Genomic DNA, 19,911 nt, shown 5'->3' on the forward strand with positions numbered 1-19,911 from the left:
ATTGCAGCAGTTTAGCAGAATCCAAGAATGCCCATAAAACTTAAAAAATAATCATAATCAATCTCCTCAGAAAATAGGATCTCCCTCCCCAACTTTTATAGAAGAGATGGTTATGTGAAGTGTCGACATATTACATCATCTTCCCACCCCACCCCCCAAGCATATCAGCAGTTATGAGAATGCATAAGTGAAGTCTGGCTCCGTGAACAGTCTTTGTTTTCTCTTTATCGATCCGCTCACAGCCACGTTAAACCCAAGTGCATCTCCCTGGGAATCTGGGATGTGGTTTGGGACCCATCCTAATACAGGCTTTGCTATTGCTCAGCTCTATGATGAATTTATAGATACATTTATCAGATTCTGGTTGGATTTTAGGGATGCATGTTTCAGTCTAACTCCACTATCTCCATATGGATTTTTATTTTTCATCTTGATTGTAGAAAATGCATTTAGTTCATTCTGTTCATTCTCTGCATAAGCAGATTCGTGAAGAGTAAAATTTCCAGCTTAAATCTAGCTTTATGTTCCATTAAAAGTAAACAATGCTTGCTTTGGACGGACGATTTCTCAACACTAATTCCATTTCCGCTACATTCACATATTTCAAACATGACCCTGGAGTAATCTAAGTTAGGGCTTTTTAAATAGTTTTCGCTCATGAAGTCTTTTTGCCTGAGAAATTTGCGGCCCCAGAAAACACTGCCAGAAACCCCACGGATTCCTCAGACAGTTGATTTTGAACTAAAAGTTGGTCGTAGTGCATTCAGCAACTTTTTACTGCTGCCAGATTCTTCATTACCCCCACATTCCATCCAGCAACCACAGATGGGGGTCATGACCCCCAGTTTAAGAAACTGTGCTCTAGGCCCCATATATCCTGGGTTTCTGGAAATCCATCTTCATTACATTTAATTGTCAATATGCATCTCAGGAGACCGTCAACAAGATGAACTAAGTGGCTCGGCAACAACTGGCTCAAAAGGGACCATGGAGACGAGGCGGCCGCAGCACCGGCGGTGCTTTGCTGCGTTGTCCCAGGCGCGTCCAGGACTTGGACCTGGCTGGACAGCACCTACCAGCAAGGAAAACAACATCAGTGCTAACAAGTGCCGGCCCAAAGATGGTTCTGATTAGGGTTCCCAGCAGGGTGGAGCTTGAGCTGCTAGAAAAAGGTTCTCAGTGCTTTTCCGTTGCCCAACTTCCGGCCATTCACTGCATAGAACGGCCAGGCTCTTCTTCCACAAAAGCAAAATCCTATCACTCAATTTGTAAGGGCTTCCCCTCAAAGAAAGACTGGATATGAACTTTTAAACGTTTGTCTTCTATAAACCTCTAATTTGGTGTTTAGATGGAAACAGCATGCATGGTATTTCTAATTAGTAATATATGAGGGAGTCGGTAGAAGGAAAGCTTTGAATTGGTCTGTTTACTGGAATTAAAAAATAAAGAAAAATTAGCTAAAATAGGGAGATATGAATGCAAATAAGATTTCTAAATGTGATTCTGTATAAGGAGAAACAAAAATGAATTTGGAGATAGAGTATTTATAAAAAAAATACTAATTTGAGAGATTGCCTTGGATAGTGTGAGGTATTACCTTCAAAGGAAGTTTTTTTTTAAAGTACTAGAAGTTTACAGGCCTGCTTAATAAAGGTTCTTAATGGAATAGATCATGTTTGAGATGAGCAGATGCTCATTTGTTAAGGTGTTTTTTCTTGTTTTTTACACTACTAGTTCTAGTCACTGGAGATCAAGCAATGAATAATTCAACTCGGTCAAAGCCTTGAGGATATCCAAAATAGGTTCCATCAAGATTCAAAGTAGGATTCATTGTAGGAGTGCCAGGATTCTTCCTACATTGTCTAGAACAAGGAGGCAGGGTGAATTAGACATCTGTTATGTAGATATTATGAATTCCTAGATATTATGAAGACTAAAATAATAAAAGGTATTCATGGCATTGGCTTTATTTATATAAATATCAAACATAAAGGCAAAAACTTAAAGATCAGAAAAAGTTCGGGAGATGATGTCATTAAGAGGAGCTTGACTTCACACACACACACACACACACACACACAAAAGTAAAGGAATTGTGAGAAACTTAGGAAAGTCACTTGCATAAATGTTAGTTCTGTCTTAGATATTTGGACCTCTTCAAACCTTACCAAAGCAACACATACAAATGTTATTTTCCAATCACAATCCCTATTTAGCCCTGACAAGCAATGTAGTCACTGACAAAATTGATCAAATGTTTATCCCTAAAACATTCCTGAACTATACAACCTTTCCCAACCAGTGCACACTTTCCATGTACAAAACAAACAGGTGCAAGTAGGAAAGGGCTTCGTACATACACCAGTCTGTGTTTGTAACATGGTGTTGCAGGTGAGATTATTGGGATTAGGGTTTATAGTTGCAGGTATGAAGTTAGATATCATATTAGGGAGGTTTACCTCAATGACAATAAATAAAAAAAGGGGGAGACGTTATGCACTTACTGTCAATCATAAGTAACATAATTACTTGACAGTATGAAGATGAAGCTTTATTTTCCTTCATTGCTTTGTTCTCTCAAATACATTCTTAGTGATGGTACTAGTAAGTCCAAGAAATACGCCATGCTATAGCTACGTAGCCTGCTTCACTCACTTCCTTTACCAGTGGGGTTAGTTCTTTTTCTACGTTATCATAATTTGATCAACAGTACTTTGCTCCTTTGCACCTGTCATTGTTAGACACCCCTCTCCTAAACAGCATTACTCTGTATATTTTGTAAAAAGATGGTTCTGTTTTGTCATTAATTATCCTTAGTTCAAAGGGCCTTCCTTCAGATTCCATACTATGTTTTCTGTTCCTGCACTTGCATCTGTTAGCATTTATTAATATTTTTCAAAGAGACACAGAAAGAGAGTAAAGAGTTAATGCTTTCACGGGTGAACCCATGTTTCTGACCCTTTACAAAGGGAGGACAATGGATAAAAGGGAAATCTGCCAAAGTGGAAAGCCTGAAATAAATGACTTGCACCACCCAGAGTTGTGTTCCACCTCTTCTTCCAGAATGTTTCATAAGAGAGAATCAATAAAAGCTGAATCTGAAGCACGGTGCAGTGTAGTAGCTAAGCTCAGTGAGCTCCCTAGCTAATCCTATGTTCTCAGAAGCTATAAGTGCAAATCCCTTCACCTTTGCTCAGGGGGATGAGCTCACCATAGAAATTGGCCTGGTTTTTGACCTTAAAATGCAGGTGGGATGGAGTTGGGGGGCAGGAGGCTGAAGCAATGAGAGGGAAGATTTCCAGGCCATTTGTTCTAAACTGAGACACTGGCAGCAGGGCAGGCCAAGCCTGAGTTTCTATGGCCCTAAGCTGGGTCACACAGCTGGAGCCACACTGTTCCACACAAATGTCTTCACTGACCCTCATGAAACACAAGGGCTGCAGGCCGAGCCCTGCTGAGAAGAAATAGGCCCAGTGCCTTGGCGATGCTCTCTATCTAGGTTGTCTGGAAAGGTAACCCCCATCCAACCTGGCCACCCAAGTAGCCTTCATAACAGCTCTTAAAGGGATACCTGAACCTGTATGCCCTTTCCCCCAGAGACTACCCAATTGCTATATTCAATTAAAATTAAACAGACCTGAATCATTCCATGTAGTAAATAGCTTGTAACAGAACAATATTAAAATCGTATCATGTTTCTTCCCTATAAAACAGTTACCTTACAGAAAAGTGCTATTGAATGTGCAGAATTCATCAGTCCCTAAAGAAGCATCACTTTTAAAGCAAAATACTAAAAAAGAAGAATAAAAAACAAACAAACAAAATCCAGCAGAGATTTAGTTTCTGGAGAAGCCCAAAATATCTGCACTGAAGTTAACTCATATGAATTGGATGAATCACACAATTCAACACATTTTAATTGGGTTGATATGAAGACATCCAATATTGTATCCCGGCTATCTTATTTCAGTTTATTTAACTTTATAGCATTCTGAAGCACACATAATAATTCCAGTTTATGCATGGCATGTTAAGAATGAATTTCTTTATTTTGTGACGGTCTTATGTAGCTCACTGTGAATTCCCCTTGAACGTATTTTTAAAAACTCTTCTAAATGCATTGCATCTGTTGCATACAGATTAAATATCATGAAGAGAATTGTAAACTACCTTGCAGAGGTATATAAATAAGCAACTGATTAAAGTCATGCTTTAATATGTGTATTACAAAATAATATCAACCTTTGCAAGATCCCTGGTTGAACAAAGACCAGTAAACAGAATTGGAGCTTCAATTGCTCAAGTCTTAAGTTCTTTAGAAAGAATCTGAATAATTTGAATATTTCACTTGTTTTTCATCCATAAATAGCTGTGCACTATTTATGAAATTATTGGCCTGATGATATCTTTTCCCAGCTAATAGCATTTAAAATTATCTCATCTCTTATGCAAACTAAAATAATCAAAACAAATAAAACCTAGATGAGTCTATCTATCTATTCTTATAAATTATGTGTTTTCTTGAACTGTTTTGTCTTTAATATTAGTATATAAAGCCTAAATGTAAACATGTCTCTCCCTCACGTCCCTACTTCATCATTTGCCTTAAGTAGCAAAAATAAGATGGAAAATAAAATGCAATATGATTTGCCTCATCATAGTTCCAGGAAGATCTGAGCTCCTGTGTTAAGAATTTTGCCTTTCCTGAATTTCAGTCTCTATTCATGCCATCTAATAATATATTCTATCAGTTAATCTAAAGAATTCCCAGATGAATACCAACTGCAAATAGCAATAGACAGAATTATTCTTATTTTGTCATGTGAAGCCCCAGCGTATCACTAAAATCTCAGCAGCACTGTCTTTTTCTTCCCTCTGTGCCTTCTTAACAATTCCTTCCCCTGAGATAATCTCATCTTCACAAATTTGTGTTTCTTGACTACCTGATGAATTTAGATCCTGTAGGGACTTCTTCTTAGTCCTGTTCTATTACAATCTGAAAAGTAACGGCTTTATTGTTGGCTATCCAGTGCTGGAGCTGAGTTGCTATTCTATTAACCCAAGCCTGGGGAATCGCTCAGGTTATGACTTTACAGAGAACTAACAAAACTGTAGACTCTATTTCAGAGCTTTGCCTTTCAATAGACAAGGGTTGTTTATTAGTCGACATTCTTGGGATAAATGCAGGTGTTTGATACCAATTCTAATGTAAAGCTTTCCCTTCCCCTAGTAAAGGAACGCATGCACAGCAAAGAAGACCACCAACGAATGTTTGCCACGGTACTTCTGTATTTGTAGTCCTGTTTCAACTCACATATGTGTGTCTTTATCATTTCTTGTTTAAAAATCAACTATTCCAAGTGAATGTTTCTAAATTCACATAGGTGATTTTTTTCCCTGCTTGAATGGAAATCATTCTCTCTAAAAACGAGCATGCATATTATTTAATTGGATGTGATGAAGTGTTTGGCCTTGCAATCGAAAAACAAACAACATCATCTACTGGTAGAAGCTTAAAAATCTAAGATGAAGTAAATATTTCAAAATATTATTATGGGCTTAGTGCATAATGGGCCATTTAAAATACTTTGAACAAATAGACTGTCGCTTAGCATTGAGAACAGCATATGTCCCTTCACATTTCAGCTTGTGTTGGACCATTAGGCACAAGTTGGAACATACCGCCTTGAAACTTCATCAACAAAGTAAAATTTGCATGAAAACTATCTGGACTTAAGAATACATTTTAGAAAATGATTCTCACTTTACACAATTTTTTGGTTTGTACTTCTTTTCAGTAAAATATTTTTCATCTATATTCAAGTGAAAGTCAAGGATTTATCATGTACATGGAAAATTGACAGGGATTCGTGATTTGTCATTTCAGTCAACAGTACACAAAGGGAGGTTACCTTAAACTATAAGACAATTTAAGGTAAAGTCAAGATCCCCTTAATTTTTAAAATGCGACATCTAATTCTGGGGTCACTGTTGTTCTTTGCCATACATTGGTTCCAACTCGTATAAACCTATATTGCATTAAGGAATGTCGTGAGACCCTACTTCAGATAAAAAAAATTTAGGTTTATTTGAATCCACTGTTGTAGCCACTGTATCAATAAATTTTACTGACAGTCATCCTCTTTTTTGCTGACATTCTCCTTTATCAATCACCATGGACTGGTCGTTTCTGATAACATATCCAAAGTAAGAGAGCCAAAATCTTGCCATCCTGGCATCTAAGAAGCATTCTTCCTATACTTTCACAAAGACTTTCTAGTAAGTCATAATATATTCAACATTCCATAAAACACCCATAATTCAAATGTGTCAATTGGTCTTCCTTTTCCAATGTACAGCTCTCAAGAATGCAAGAGGTACCTGAATACCATAGTTTAGGCCAGGCACAGCTTAGTTCTCAAAGCGATACCTTTGCTTTTAACACTTGAAAGAGGTATTTTGCAACTGATTTGCTCAGTGAAAATACATAATTTGATTTCTCGACTGCTGCTTTCCTGAGCATTGATTGTTGACCTAAGTAAAATAAAACCTTGACAAATTTCAATATTTCCTCTATATATTTTGATGTAGCTTATTGGTCCAATTGTGAGAATTTCTGTCTTGTTGTTGTGGTCTGATCCCTCAAAATAAATAAAAACTCTATCCTTTGCTCTTCATCAATAAGTGCTTGATGTCACCCTCCTTCTTGGCAAGCAAGATTGTGTCATTCACCTGCCACGGTCTATTAATAAGTCTTCCACTCAACTAAATGTTCCTGAGTATCAACAATTAAACCAAAACACTTTCTCCAAACTTTATCTCTCTCTCTCTCTCTCTCTCTCTCTCTCTCTCTCTATATATATATATATATATATATATATATATATATATATATATATATATATAATATATATTATATATTATATATATAATCTATTACAATCAGAAGGACCTGGGAAAATTAACTGAAAGTTTCCCCTTCATTCGCCCCCACAGCTAAGGTCTGTTGCCAAACAATTGTACTTCCAGAAAATAAAGCCTAGTTCCTCATCATTTCTTGCATACCAAATTTCAACCATTTCAAGATTGAGCATATGATCAAGAACTGATAATACTGAAGGAAGAATTCCAAGCAGCACTGAGGGAAAAACAAGGCTCCAAGTGTTGATGGAATGCCAATCGAAAGGGTTAAACAAGCTAAGGCAACCGTCAGGACACTCAATATCTGTGCTGTGGAATTTGGCCATTCATTGGGAAGAGATCTATGTCTGTGTCCCTTCTAAAGAAAGGTGACTCAACAGAATGCAGAAATTACCAAACAATATCATTAATATCCATGTAAGTCAACCATTGCTGAAGATAATTCAGAAACAGTGGTAGAAATACATCCACAGGGAGTTGGCAGAAATTAAAACTGGATTTTCAGAAGAGGGTATGACATAAAAGTAATCAATGGTGATGGCAGATGGATGTTGGCTGAAAGCAGAGAATATCAGAAAGATGTTTATTTGTGTTTTATTGACTATGAAGAGGCAATGTGTGGATCATAACAAACTATGAATAATATTGATAAGAAAGGAATTCTAGACTACTTATCTAGAATGTGTGGAATGTGTCCATAGACCAAGAGGCAATCAATTAAATAGAACAAGGGAATATTACATGGCTTAGAATCAAGACAGGTATGTGTCAGGGTTCTATCTTTCCATGATACTTATTCAGTCTGTATACGGAGCAAACAATCCCAGAAACAGTACATGTGAATAAGAACTTGGCATCAGAATTTGAGGAGAACTGTACTATGCAGATTACACAATCGTGTTGACTGAAATTGAGGACTTGAAGCACTTACCGATGAAGATCAAAGACGGCAGGCTTCAGAATGGATTACAAAGAAAACCAAAATCCTGTTAACTCAACCAACAGACAACAGCATGATTCAACTTATCAAGGGCTTAATTTTACTTTGATCCACAATCCACACTTATGGACACAGCAGTCAAGAAATCAAACGACATTTTGCATTGGGTAAAGCTGCGCCAAGACCTCTTTAAAGGGTTAAACAACGAGGTCCTTAAGGAGTGAGGTATTTCTGAGGCAAGCCCTGGGCGTTTTAATTGCCTAGAGGGTGAAAGTTGGACAATAAATAAGGAAGACCGGAGAAGAACTGGTGGTGCCTCTAAATTGTGGTAACGATGAAGAATAGTTAAATTCCTTTGAACTGCCAAAGAACACACATGTCTCTCTTGGATGATGTGCAACCAGCATGGTCCTTAGAAGTTAGGATGGTGGCCCAGATGTTCTGCTACTCCTGCGTTGAAGGCCAGGAGAAGGCGCCAGCACATCCTGGAACTGGATCACGCACAGTGTTCAGGCCTGCCGGATGGCTTTGTCTGACCAGCTGCGTGGCACTAGGGTGCTCTGTCCCTCCACTTCGTATGAAATGTCCTGGAGATGCGCATGTGAAGCGACCCTGGAAGTGCCCCTGGGCACTGCTGGCCATCGCCCAGGCACACAGCACTTCCCGCCCAGACCACCCACCGCCAGCTTGCCATGACTTCTGCCCCCAGGGTCTAAAGTCCATGTTATGGAAGCTTCTCTGACTCCGATGTTGCCAATCCGTGCCAACGCACCCCCACCTCGCCTCCCAGATCTATCCCTCACCCCAAGCCGCAATGAATGGGCTCTTCCCTCGGCCCCATGCCGATGGCGACAAACCCAGCCCCCAGCCCTTTTAATAAAGTGACCGCACCAAAGAAAAGAACACAAAGCGTGTCTGCCCTCAGAATCTTCCCACTCCCTGCTCCCGCACACCGACCTTCTTAGGATGCCCAAGCCCTGGTTCTTCTACCGTCTTGTTTGGTAACTAGGATTTCTGAACCCCAGCCCCTGACTCTCTTTATGACTCCATGAGCACCCCTCCCACCCACAATCCTAAAAAAAAAAAAAGAAAAGTGAGTTTGGTGAGACTTTGACTCATGTACTTGGCACGCATACCTGATAAAGTAGAGGGTCAAAGAAAAAGAGGTAGACTCAATGACAATGATTGACAGGGTCCCAATAATGGGCCCACAGGTAACAACAATTGAGAGGATAATGCAGGTCCTGAAAGTTTCTTTCTGTCCTACGGAGGATCACTGTAAGATGCACTGAATCGACAGTAAGGTGACATCAGTTCTTCGGAAGTCCATAGAGTTATTCAACCCCACATCCTAGCCACACTTGCGGTTCTACATCACTAATTCTACAACATCTGCATCCTATGCCTCTTGATTGTTCACTCTTTCCCAAGCACAATCCCTGTGTGACCCTCCAAGATGGGCTATGTCATCTTCGAACTGCTAGTGTATGTGATGAATAAACTGCCGTGGATACTGGGGAAATTTCTTTCTGTGATTTTAAATTATGACACATTAGAGGCCAGTAGCCAAAAGTTATAGCCCCAAAGACTAGTGAACACGGCGCATAATTCTCGTCAAGAAAACAATAGAGTAGAATAGAGTGGAGAGGGTGAAGTGGGATGGGGTGGGGGGCGGAGGGAGTGGAATGGAATGCTAGATCTGAAAGCACATAACTATACATTGCAATCAAAGGTGTAAGTAACCGTTTACTTGGCTTTATATCTGCCTAAGAAATTTCTTTGCAGGCAATTTTCTCCTACTAGAATTGCTTTTCATAGTTAGGAGATCATTTGCATGCTTGCAGACAAAAGAACAATTCCAAATGATGAAAACAGTATATTGTCTGATGATGTGTGTTTGCTGTTTAAGTACAGAGTGTAAAGGTCCCTTTATTCTTATTGGATTTTACTTATCATTTAAATGAGCTGCCAAGAAAAACCTCTAAGTGGTGACTTGCCTTCTAAGTAATATTTTCTTTAAGTTGTTTCAAGCAAAAGGCACATGAGGTTTAACTAGGTCAAAGAAAATCAAATAAGAATATTTATGGTACACAATTTTTCATGGTCCAATGCCTGAAAGCAAACATTTTACAGTTAATTTACGATGAATGTACCAAGGATATCAAGGGAACCTTTTGCAAGATGGTTGATTTCCAGAATGACTTAGAGCCTGAACAATGAACTCTTAATAATATTTAACTCTTGACAGCGTTTGGAGGCCAGCACATGTTAGCTAACCCTGGCTACTTAACTTCTGCAGAGCTTTTTTGTAACCATTTCTGAGACCAAACCTCATCAAACTAATACACTGCACTCTGCCTCCTACTGGACTGGCCTTCGGAGAGCATCAGGCGAACATGATGACACAGCAAGGTCACACTCTTGTTTTTTTAGAAAGGAAAGCAAAAAAGAAAATAAACATCCTCACAGGCAAAATTCCCACCACTGGTATGAATTCACAAGTATTTGTGAAACCACACGATGGAATAAATAAGTCTGAAAATCAGACCTGGGTTAAGCCAGATATAGTCTTTGTTTCTTTAGTTGTTAAACCCCCAAAATCAAACCCATTGTAATAGGGCCGATTCTGAATCAGCCTCCCTTGTTGTTGTTAAGTTCCTACTCATAGTGACCCTAGGCAACCCAACAAAGCCCTGCCAGGCCTCTTTGGGCATCTTTAGGAAAAAGACTGGAGGGGAAAAAGCTTTAACACTCAGATAATTTCATGGAAAGGTGAGCCACAGTATTGTGGTAGAGCATAGGAGCAAAGGTGGTGATTGGGACTGAGCATGCACAGAAATTGTCCAGTCTCAAAGGGACTACGTTTCCCAGAGACCAATGCTACCCCCAGCAGAACTTCCCAAAAACCTCTGCGCAAATATTTAAAAGCTTGATTTCATGATGGGCATGGAGAGAAGCATGAGGTGACTAGACATATAGACTAGTGGGGTGATATTTCTGTCTTCTGGGAGAATGTCAATAAAATTTCTCTAAGCAAAAAATCTATTCACTGCCTCTAGAAGTAAGTTTTGATTTTGGGAAAGCAAGAACCTGATGCTCCAATAACGTTACCATTTCCCCATCATCCTCAGCAGGTCTCCAAGCGGTATCTGTTGTGCTATGTTATTAACACCACACTGGCAGGGAGTGTGGGGGTGGGAAGTGGTAGTTCATAGACACCTCCCTCTCTTTTCCACTTGATGAGTTTCAGAGACACCATCAGTCACCACACTGCAGACGAGCAGCGTCAGAAGCAGCTGCGGCTGACAATCAGGGCTGATTCCACAGGGACTGAGGTTGTGAAAACAATGAGTCATTACAGGTGCGTCTGCCTCGCTTCATTCAAAGGACACAATGAAAAGCGGGTGAAATGAACTAAATCCCGTATTTCTAAACCACAAAGAATGGAGATCAGCTAGGAGAGACTTTGTTGCCTGCTAAGCTGAAGAGGCACAGTTGGTTTAACGTTGGGGTGGTAACTACAAGGTCGGTGGTTCAAACCCACCTCCTAGAAACAAAAACATAAAACTGCTTGCACCTCTAGAGATGAACCGTCTCAGAAAACCAAGATAGCAGTTCTCGCCCTTTAGGGCTTCGATGGTTGGAACAGAATTGAAGCTTGCAGGTTGTTTTGTAACAGAATTCACTTTAAAATTTAGTAGTTATTGTTTTTGTTTAAGAGTCTAATAAGGCTTTAAGTGTTACCCAGCTTGCAAAATAAAAGTGATACCTGGCTTCAAGGAACACATTAATAATTATAATTAGTCATAGCAACATGGATAATAAGAATAATCACAACCAATTGGTTGGCAAGACAAGAGGTAAATAACTGCTGTATTTGAAATAAAGGAAAATAGGGAGATATTTTTTAAAGATGCAGATGAAAGAGTTGTGCTTGAAGTCACTTTGAATGATTCTTGAGATTTGGGTAGAAGAAATTGTAGCATATACAGAGACCAGAAAGTGGATGTGTTCCATATTGAAAGGTCTAAATTGTTTAAGACTATCCTACAATTTCCTTCTTCAAAACGTGCATCTACGTGTATTTTCAAAGTACTGGTGTTCTTCAGTACAATGACAAAACACGTCAATTAGAATTTTAAAGATATTTTATCTCGGCAAACAGCCCCAATACTTGCAGAGCTCCAGTATAAGGTGCGTTTTTTGAAAGCGTAACATTTTCCATGACGTGGCTATTATGTTTTCACTTTTAAAGATGGGAAATGAATTTGTATATGCACACATGGACTTGAAGACTATGCATCCCTATGCTAACACTTCTATTGATGGGATGATATGCAGAAATTAAATATAAACATGAAGTCTAACTGAAACCCAATCATTTGAATGGTTAGGATTGTTTTAAAAAGTGAAAACATTGTATCCATGCTGCTTACTAATGCACTTTTCTCGTTGGAAAATATATGTGAATAACTTCCCGTGGACAGACACCCCTTTACTATTCCATTTCAATGGCTTGCTGATATGTTATTGTGTACAGTATCCATCAGTATTAGTTTTTTGTTATTATGTATTTGGATTTTTAAAAATTATAATGTATAGATAAGATAAAATGAGTATCTACTTAGAGAAACCACTGGGTAAATTCTTGATTATTGACATAACTAATACTAGAATTAGGATTACTGGGCTCTTTGGAAGTATCTAACAAAAGATGTGTGTCAATTTTTATTTCATTTTGAGTGGGTGTACCCTGCTTTATTCATATTCTCTTCAATGTTGGATATTTAAGTTTATTATAGTTTCTAATTCAACATGCGAATATAATAGTTCATGTGTCTTTAGAGGAATTCATCTTTGAATAGTAGGTAAGCTAGACCGTGGATCTTTTGTTTAGCAATCACTTTGCTTCTTTTGTGTATGCGGGATACAGTTGACGTGCCGTTAATTGTTACAATTCTTATTCCCCAGTCCTCTGTTCTCCTAGGTTTCTTCATTTGCATGACTTGTGAACTCCACTTATTCTAATCCCAGGTACTTTCCTGGAGTTGGGTGTTTTTCTGCACATGTTGTGAAGGATTGTGAAGAGTCTGAGATGTTATCCTACTTGCAAGCTAAGAAGTTCAAACGCTATTGCCTCATCCATGCTGGGAGAAGACGCTAGATTCCTAGTTCAAAGATGAAAGATGCTTTAGTACTCAGAGTATAAGTAGCAGTCAGGTTACCGGCATGCTTTTGTGTGCTGGCAATGCAAACTCAAATACCCACTGGGAAGAAACTTGAACACATTGACAAAGAAATAAAACATTGCCCATGGTTGAGATGATTTTTAGAAACCAGATTTTCTAAACAAGTTCATGTGAATGTCCTCTTGATAAAACAAGTCTTTATAAGCATTGGAATCTATCAAATGCTATTATTATGATTAGAAACGAAGTTAATCTAGAAAATATTTCTTAAGACAACGTGCTGGTGGCATAGTGGTTATGCTTTGGACTATAACTCCAAGGCCAGCAGTTCAAAACCATCTGCCACTCCTCGGGAGAAGAGGAATGTTAAGAGTTACAGTTTCAGAAAACCACGGGCAGCTCTACCCAATCCTACAGAATCACTGTACGTCAGAATTGACTTGTTGGCAACGAGTTTAGTTTTTTCATTGGCTCAAGCCCTAGACTGCCTCAGCTCAAATATAGCTGTGTGTTTATTTGTTCTTAGTGTTTATATTGTGGTAAGTTTAGAGGTAACCAAACATTTTCCCTTTCAAAAATCGTCACATGCACAACTTGGTGACATAAGTTTCTACATTTTTAAAAATCATTTTACAGATATCATAACATTTCATAGTTCAATTACATCAAGCAGTATTGTAAGATTGCTACCACCGTCAATTCCAAAACATTTTCTTTCTTCTTGAATTCCTTGATATCAGCTCCTCTTTATCCCCTCCCCTGACCCCTACCTCCCATTCTTTCTTTCTGGGTGCATCTTACACCAACCAATATATCCATTCACATAAAATTCTGTTGTTCGCTCCCCTCGAGTGGAGTTCTACAATCATCAATGCTATCAGCCTCATACCCCCAAAACCCACACACAACTCCCCATTCCCTTGGGGAACCTGTCACTGTTTCTGAAGGGTTATCTATCTCGGCTTTCAGGTATTGAACGGTCTTAATTATGTAAATGAACATACACAAGCCTAACATGATTAATGAGGTAAAACAAATACAAACCCTAACCGCACTTCAGTTTCTGCTGCCATAAAATAGGGACAATAATGGATATTAACACCATCCTCATAGAGTTGTTGAAAGGTTTAAATGAGTTCATATAACTTTCAATAGTGCCTGATATTATTTTTATGATTAACATGTAAAATAAGGCCAATTGACATGCATATTCTCTTCTGAACTTTCCCGATCTATGTACAATTAAACACACACACACACACACACACACACACAAACACAGTGGATTTTTTTTAAAACAATTTATTAGGGGCTCATACAACTCTTACCACAGTCCATACATATACATACATCAATTGTATAAAGCACATCCGTACATTCTTTGCCCTAATCATTTTCTTTCTTTTCTTTTTTTACATTTTATTAGGGACTCATACAACTCTTATCAATCCATACATATACATACATCAATTGTATAAAGCACATCCATACATTCCCTGCCCCAATCATTCTCAAAGCATTTTCTCTCCACTTAAACCCTTTGCATCAGGTCCTCTTTTTTTTTTTCCCTCCCTCCCCGCTCCCCCCTCCCTCATGTGTCCTTGGTAATTTATACATCGTTATTTTGTCCTCCGGATAGGGTAAGATTTTTTTTTTCTTGACTTAGGTGGTAGACATTAATTAAAAGAAACTTTTCAAGAATCAAACAATAAGAAATAAATTATAGCTCCATTCAATATAGGTTATTTGCAAAATTGGGAGATAGGAGCATATTACAGAAATGACGGTGAATCTTAAATTAGGGATTAGATCATCCACAAACTATTTTTATTTCTCTATTTTATATACTGTGTTAACAAATGACGGTGGACAGTTTGCACAGTTGAGAAAGCTTTTTGACAAGCTATACATCACAAATTGTGATGAACAGGGGAAACACTTTACTTTTTGTTTATTTATTTTTTGATGGGTGGGGCTTTACATGGCCCCTTTCTACTCTCCTCCTGAGAGCACAGTAGTTTATCATACACCTGACCCTGGTGAGCAGTCCTTTTCCAGGGACTGTGAACTAGAGGGAAGAGGTGGTAAAGAAAGAAGGGACCAGTTAATAGTACTGGTGAAAAGGAGAAGCCACTGAACCTTGACTGGTGTGTGTCTGTGTATGTGTGTGTGTGTGTGTGTGTGTGTGTGTGTCTGTCACGTACAAATACATGTGTGTGTTTTTTTTAACTTTAAATTCTATTTTTGAGAATTCAGGAATGTGCAACAAATTTCAAAATGTGCCAAAGAGAGGTATTCCCTTTCACTGCCACCCCATTTGGTTGCTAGTGCTGTGCCCATTTTACAGATGAGGAAATTAAATCTTGCAAAAATTATAATATTTGCTCAAGATCATGTAGGTAATAAATAATGGATCTGGGCCTTGAATCCTTGTATTATCAAGTCAATGTCATGCAAATTTTATTGTATTATGTTGCCTCTGCCGGTTTTGAATTCCAGCCAAGTACTTATTCCCTGAAAGCCTGTATCACAAACTATGAAATAACTCTGTGCGAACCCAAGCATCAAGTGAAAAGTAGCCTGGTCTCCCGATGCTCTGTGGGTGCAGGGATTCTGTTAAATCAGGGATACTGCTGATGCTCTAGGCTGCACAGGGATCCTCTGTTGCCGTTGGCACCGATTTCCGTTTTCTCAGACTCTTAGTCTGTGACTCTTTAAACTAGTCAACCGTACTCCTTGTTAAACTCATATCCTTGGAGAATAAAACAAAATCATGGGTCAGAATGTTATTTTTATCTTTCACCGAACACTCTCATTCCCCGAATCCCCAGATCAATCACAGTGCAGTAACTACTCTACGGGGGAAAGGGGTGATCCAAGGCCCATCTTCAGAGCCTCCTCTTCCACACTATCACAGTGAACTGGCACTCAACGATGTTTCTCTCTAGTGCACTAGTTACACAAATCACTTGGTAATAGATGAAATGTTTATTGCTCTTCACACACAAATAAGGCATGCTCTGCTAAGAGTGGAAATTACTTGTGCTGAGTCACCTTTAGTCCTGCAATTTCTGTCATTAGTCAAGCCAAATCCAGGGTCATGGATATGCCTGGCGGCGGGTGGGGCAGGACTAAAGGAACTGTTTGTGTTTATGTTTGTTACCATTTCACTAACTCATCTTGACAAGGAATCGGGAAGTAAACCTGGTCTGTTCCTCTTTCTGAACCCTGGCCCGATTTTCAAAAAAGGACCACTCCCTTCTGTCAAAGGTATGGCTCACAAAAATGCGAAGCTTCCTGGACTCCACACTGTACATGTCATGCTGAGAGTTCTGAAAAGTGCCATCCAGAAAATATGTGGGAGGATTCCACTTAGCCAGCTGCATGCGTGCGTGCGTGTGGAGGAACTCTGCTGGCATGATGGGTACCCATTGAGCTGCTAACCGACCCGCAATTTGAAACGAACAGCCACTCCTGAGGAGAGAGATGATTTCTATTTCTGGACACAGTTATAATCTTGGAAACCCACAGGGGCCATTGTTCCCTGTCCTTTGGGGTCACTGTAATTGAAACTGATCCCAGGGCTGTGAGTTTGGAGGTGTGTGTGTGTGTGTGTGTGTGTGTGTGTGTGTCCATACATGCACATGCATAGACACACACACCCAGGAAAGGTACATGGGTTGGTTAAAGGTTTTGACAATAAACGTATTACTGTATACACGTTGGGTTGATAAGTGCAAGGTCAGCAGTTCAAAACCACCCTTTACTCTTCTGTAGAAAGATAAGGATTCTACTCCATAAAGTTTCACAAGCTCAGAAACCCACAGTGGCAGTTCTACTGTGCCCGATAGAGTTGCCAAGAGTCCAAACTGACTGGAGGACAGTGAGCTTGGTTTTGGTTTCTCATAGCCCAGCCATTGTGCTGGCACTAGGAACACAGAATGAATCACACATGGGCCCTGACCTTGAGAAACTCACCTTTTGCTCCGCTGAAATTAGATTCCAGTACAGAAACACATGCATTTCCTGTGCTGTTGTAATTGCTTGAGGATAAATGTGTACAGGATTCCATGGTGTCAGAGAGGAGAGTTATTATGTATTTTCCCAATGTCCAGAGTCAAGCCTCCTGGGAGACAGCAGCAATAGATGCTTATGCGAGATCCTCGACAAGGAGGGGAAGGCTATTCCAGGTAAAGAAAACGGAATGACGATACACAAACTGATGGGGGCTAGCGTCATGAGTGTGTGTGTGGGGGGGGAAATGGAATCAATCACGTTTAGCTTTTAGAGTTTCCTTCTGGGATCACATGATACTGAAACTAGGTAATGATAAACAAATAATAGAAAGCCGTATACATGGGGAGAAGCTTGAAATGGAGCTTGCAATTAATCGGGGATCAACAAAAGGTTTTAAACTGGATGTGGTAGCATCACATCTGCCTTCTAGGCAGCCTCATCCAGGATGGAATGGGAGCAAACTCATGCGGGGTGCAAACAAGCATGATGAGGGCCTGAGAAATGGCCCTCACCGTAAGATCAGGAGTTTCAACGGGGGGGGGGACACTCTGTACTTCATGAGTCTTCGCTCTCGGAGTACACAAAGGGGAGACCTGTGAGACGACTTGATGGAGAGAAACACATCTCCAAGACACTCTGAGAAAGACATGACACAAACACAGTGAGGCAAAAAGAAGGGTGGGTAAGTCGGAACTCTGAGATAGAGTAGAGGAGGGAACTTTTATTTATAGCTTTTGTGGAAGAATGTATATACGTGCATGTATATAAGTGAGTTCCTTGTAAAAGGGAATAGCTTAGGTAAGGACTGAGAGAGAGATGAGGCTTTCTACTCCCGTAAAGAGTTAATAGGCTCATAAATCTCCAAGGGTAGTTCTACCCTGTCCTATATGGTCACGATGGGTCAGAAGCAACTCAACGGCAGTGGCATTTAATTTTATATTTCAGAAGGTAATTTCTTCCCAAAGGAAAGTTGCCTGTTTCTGAAGAGACTATTCTAGAAGTTCAATAGGATTAGCCAAACCGTTATGCAACTATTACGGTTTCCTGAAAGCCATTCTCGTTCCTGAAGGCCTATTGCACACCCTGTGTCCCGAGGTGATTTCATAGCCCTCCTGCAGCATCGGTTCACTCACACAGAAACTGCCAATCAAGGAGGAGTGTGGGAGGGAGAGATATCACAATGAGAGGAATGGAAATCATGACTACAGTTGCCAGATATGTTAGGATGTATTGTTCATAATTGGAGAAGATTTCAACAAAATAAACAAACAAACCTTTTATTTTATCCACTCACCATTTAGCACTGGGAAACTTTTGCGACACCACTCCAGTGATTGCTGTATGACAGAACGAACGGCACGGTGATTTCTCTAGATGAAGATGGGCTCTTTAAAGATGGCTTGACGAAATCTGTTTTCACTCACCTCTGTAACAAATTGGCGCAGTTGACACGCCAGGCAGGCAGAGGCTTCATCCGCACTCTCAGTACCAACCAATTGTGAAGAAAGAAAGAAAGTCAAGCTCTGTGTGCGCTTTGTCTCAGAGCCTGCTAACATGGGGACTGGGTTTTCATAAATGGAACAAAGGAAGAATAATGATCTTTCCTTTGCCTCTCTGCATTATACCTCATCACACTGAAGACAGGTAAGGTTATAGGATTTACACAGCCCGCATGGAAGAATAGGCAAGTAGATTATACTTCTGCCTGCTTAAAAATGGCTTCCCTTTGATCGAAGGCCGATCACTGAGTGCATTAAAGGGAGGGGGAGACGGTGTGTGTGGCAGCTTTCTCTTTTGTCTTCCACATTAATGCATTCCACCTGTGCTTTTAGCATCCAGGTGTTATCATATTTCAATTATACTGATTAATGTCTATGCAGGAATTTCAAATGCTAAACCAACCTTCCCGCAAATTAGCCACGTCCATCTGCGTACAGGCAGAACTGCGAAATAAGACACTAGGCTAAGATCGTATAAGGGGTAGAAATGTCTTCATCTGTTTTTGCTTGTGTGCTTTTAATTAAAGGCGACAGAATGGTTCTTCCTGCAATGCAGACAGCGAGTTTGCTGTGAGAGGTATGAGCAATAAGGACATGTCAAAGTAATGTTGTTGTCTCCAACTCTGGAAAGCTTTGAGAGAAAGACCATCATCAAGTCCAGTCACCAAGGCCAGAATTCCAGTGCTGACATCCCTCTCAGCATGCCCAAGCATCTCAGCGATGGCTCTCTAGCACACGTAACTTTGGAGCGGGGTTGGTGGTAAAGGTGAAACAACAAGACCAGAAAAGACTCATATTAACATATCAAGTAATTAAAAATAAAATTACTTTTCTTTTACCAGTCTTTCAGGAGTAAGGAGACATAAGACCAGAAGGATGGAAGGGAGGAAGGAAGGGAGGGGGAGAAGGAGGAAGACAGGCAGGCAGACTGCCTTTATAAAACTACACGAAGGTCAGGAATCTGCTTTTTCTGCATCAGGGTATGTGTGGATCAGGAGGATGAGGACTTCCATTGGTCTGAGTAACTCCCCTGAGTTTTTCACTACAAGCTTCTTGATATTTTTCCCTCTACACATGGAAAACGTGCCACTTCTCAGGGATGTCACAAGGATTAAGTACTTTAATGTCGATGAAAGTACCTTGAAAATTTCTGTATCCTGATCTACTATGAGTTTGAAGAGATAAAGAACCCACACATCCTGCACTCCAGAAGACAAGGATGTCAATATTGCTTTTTCATTCAGAGCTTTTATCTTATCTTCATCGTCGCCTTCTCAACTATTTTAAGCACAGTTTACCAAAAGCTTTCCATTCAGAGAGCATCAATGTCATATAACCATGCCAT

General features: G+C 39.8%; 1 protein-coding gene across 18 annotated transcripts in view; it reads right to left on the reverse strand.

Moving 5' to 3' along the window:
• NRXN1 (neurexin 1) overlaps positions 1-19,911 on the reverse strand; it is a 1,245,618-nt gene that overhangs the window by 982,168 nt on the left and 243,539 nt on the right. Inside the window, exon 5 of one of the 18 annotated variants that reach the window (XM_075535212.1) lies at positions 16,354-16,359. The exons of the other annotated variants lie outside the window; for them this stretch is intronic. Coding sequence (XP_075391327.1) covers positions 16,354-16,359 — 6 coding nt within the window. The remainder of the gene's footprint in view (positions 1-16,353; positions 16,360-19,911) is intronic. 18 annotated transcript variants of the gene reach the window in all.

The sequence above is a fragment of the Tenrec ecaudatus genome, chromosome 17 (genome assembly GCF_050624435.1).
Source record: "Tenrec ecaudatus isolate mTenEca1 chromosome 17, mTenEca1.hap1, whole genome shotgun sequence".
Lineage (NCBI taxonomy): Eukaryota > Metazoa > Chordata > Mammalia > Afrosoricida > Tenrecidae > Tenrec > Tenrec ecaudatus.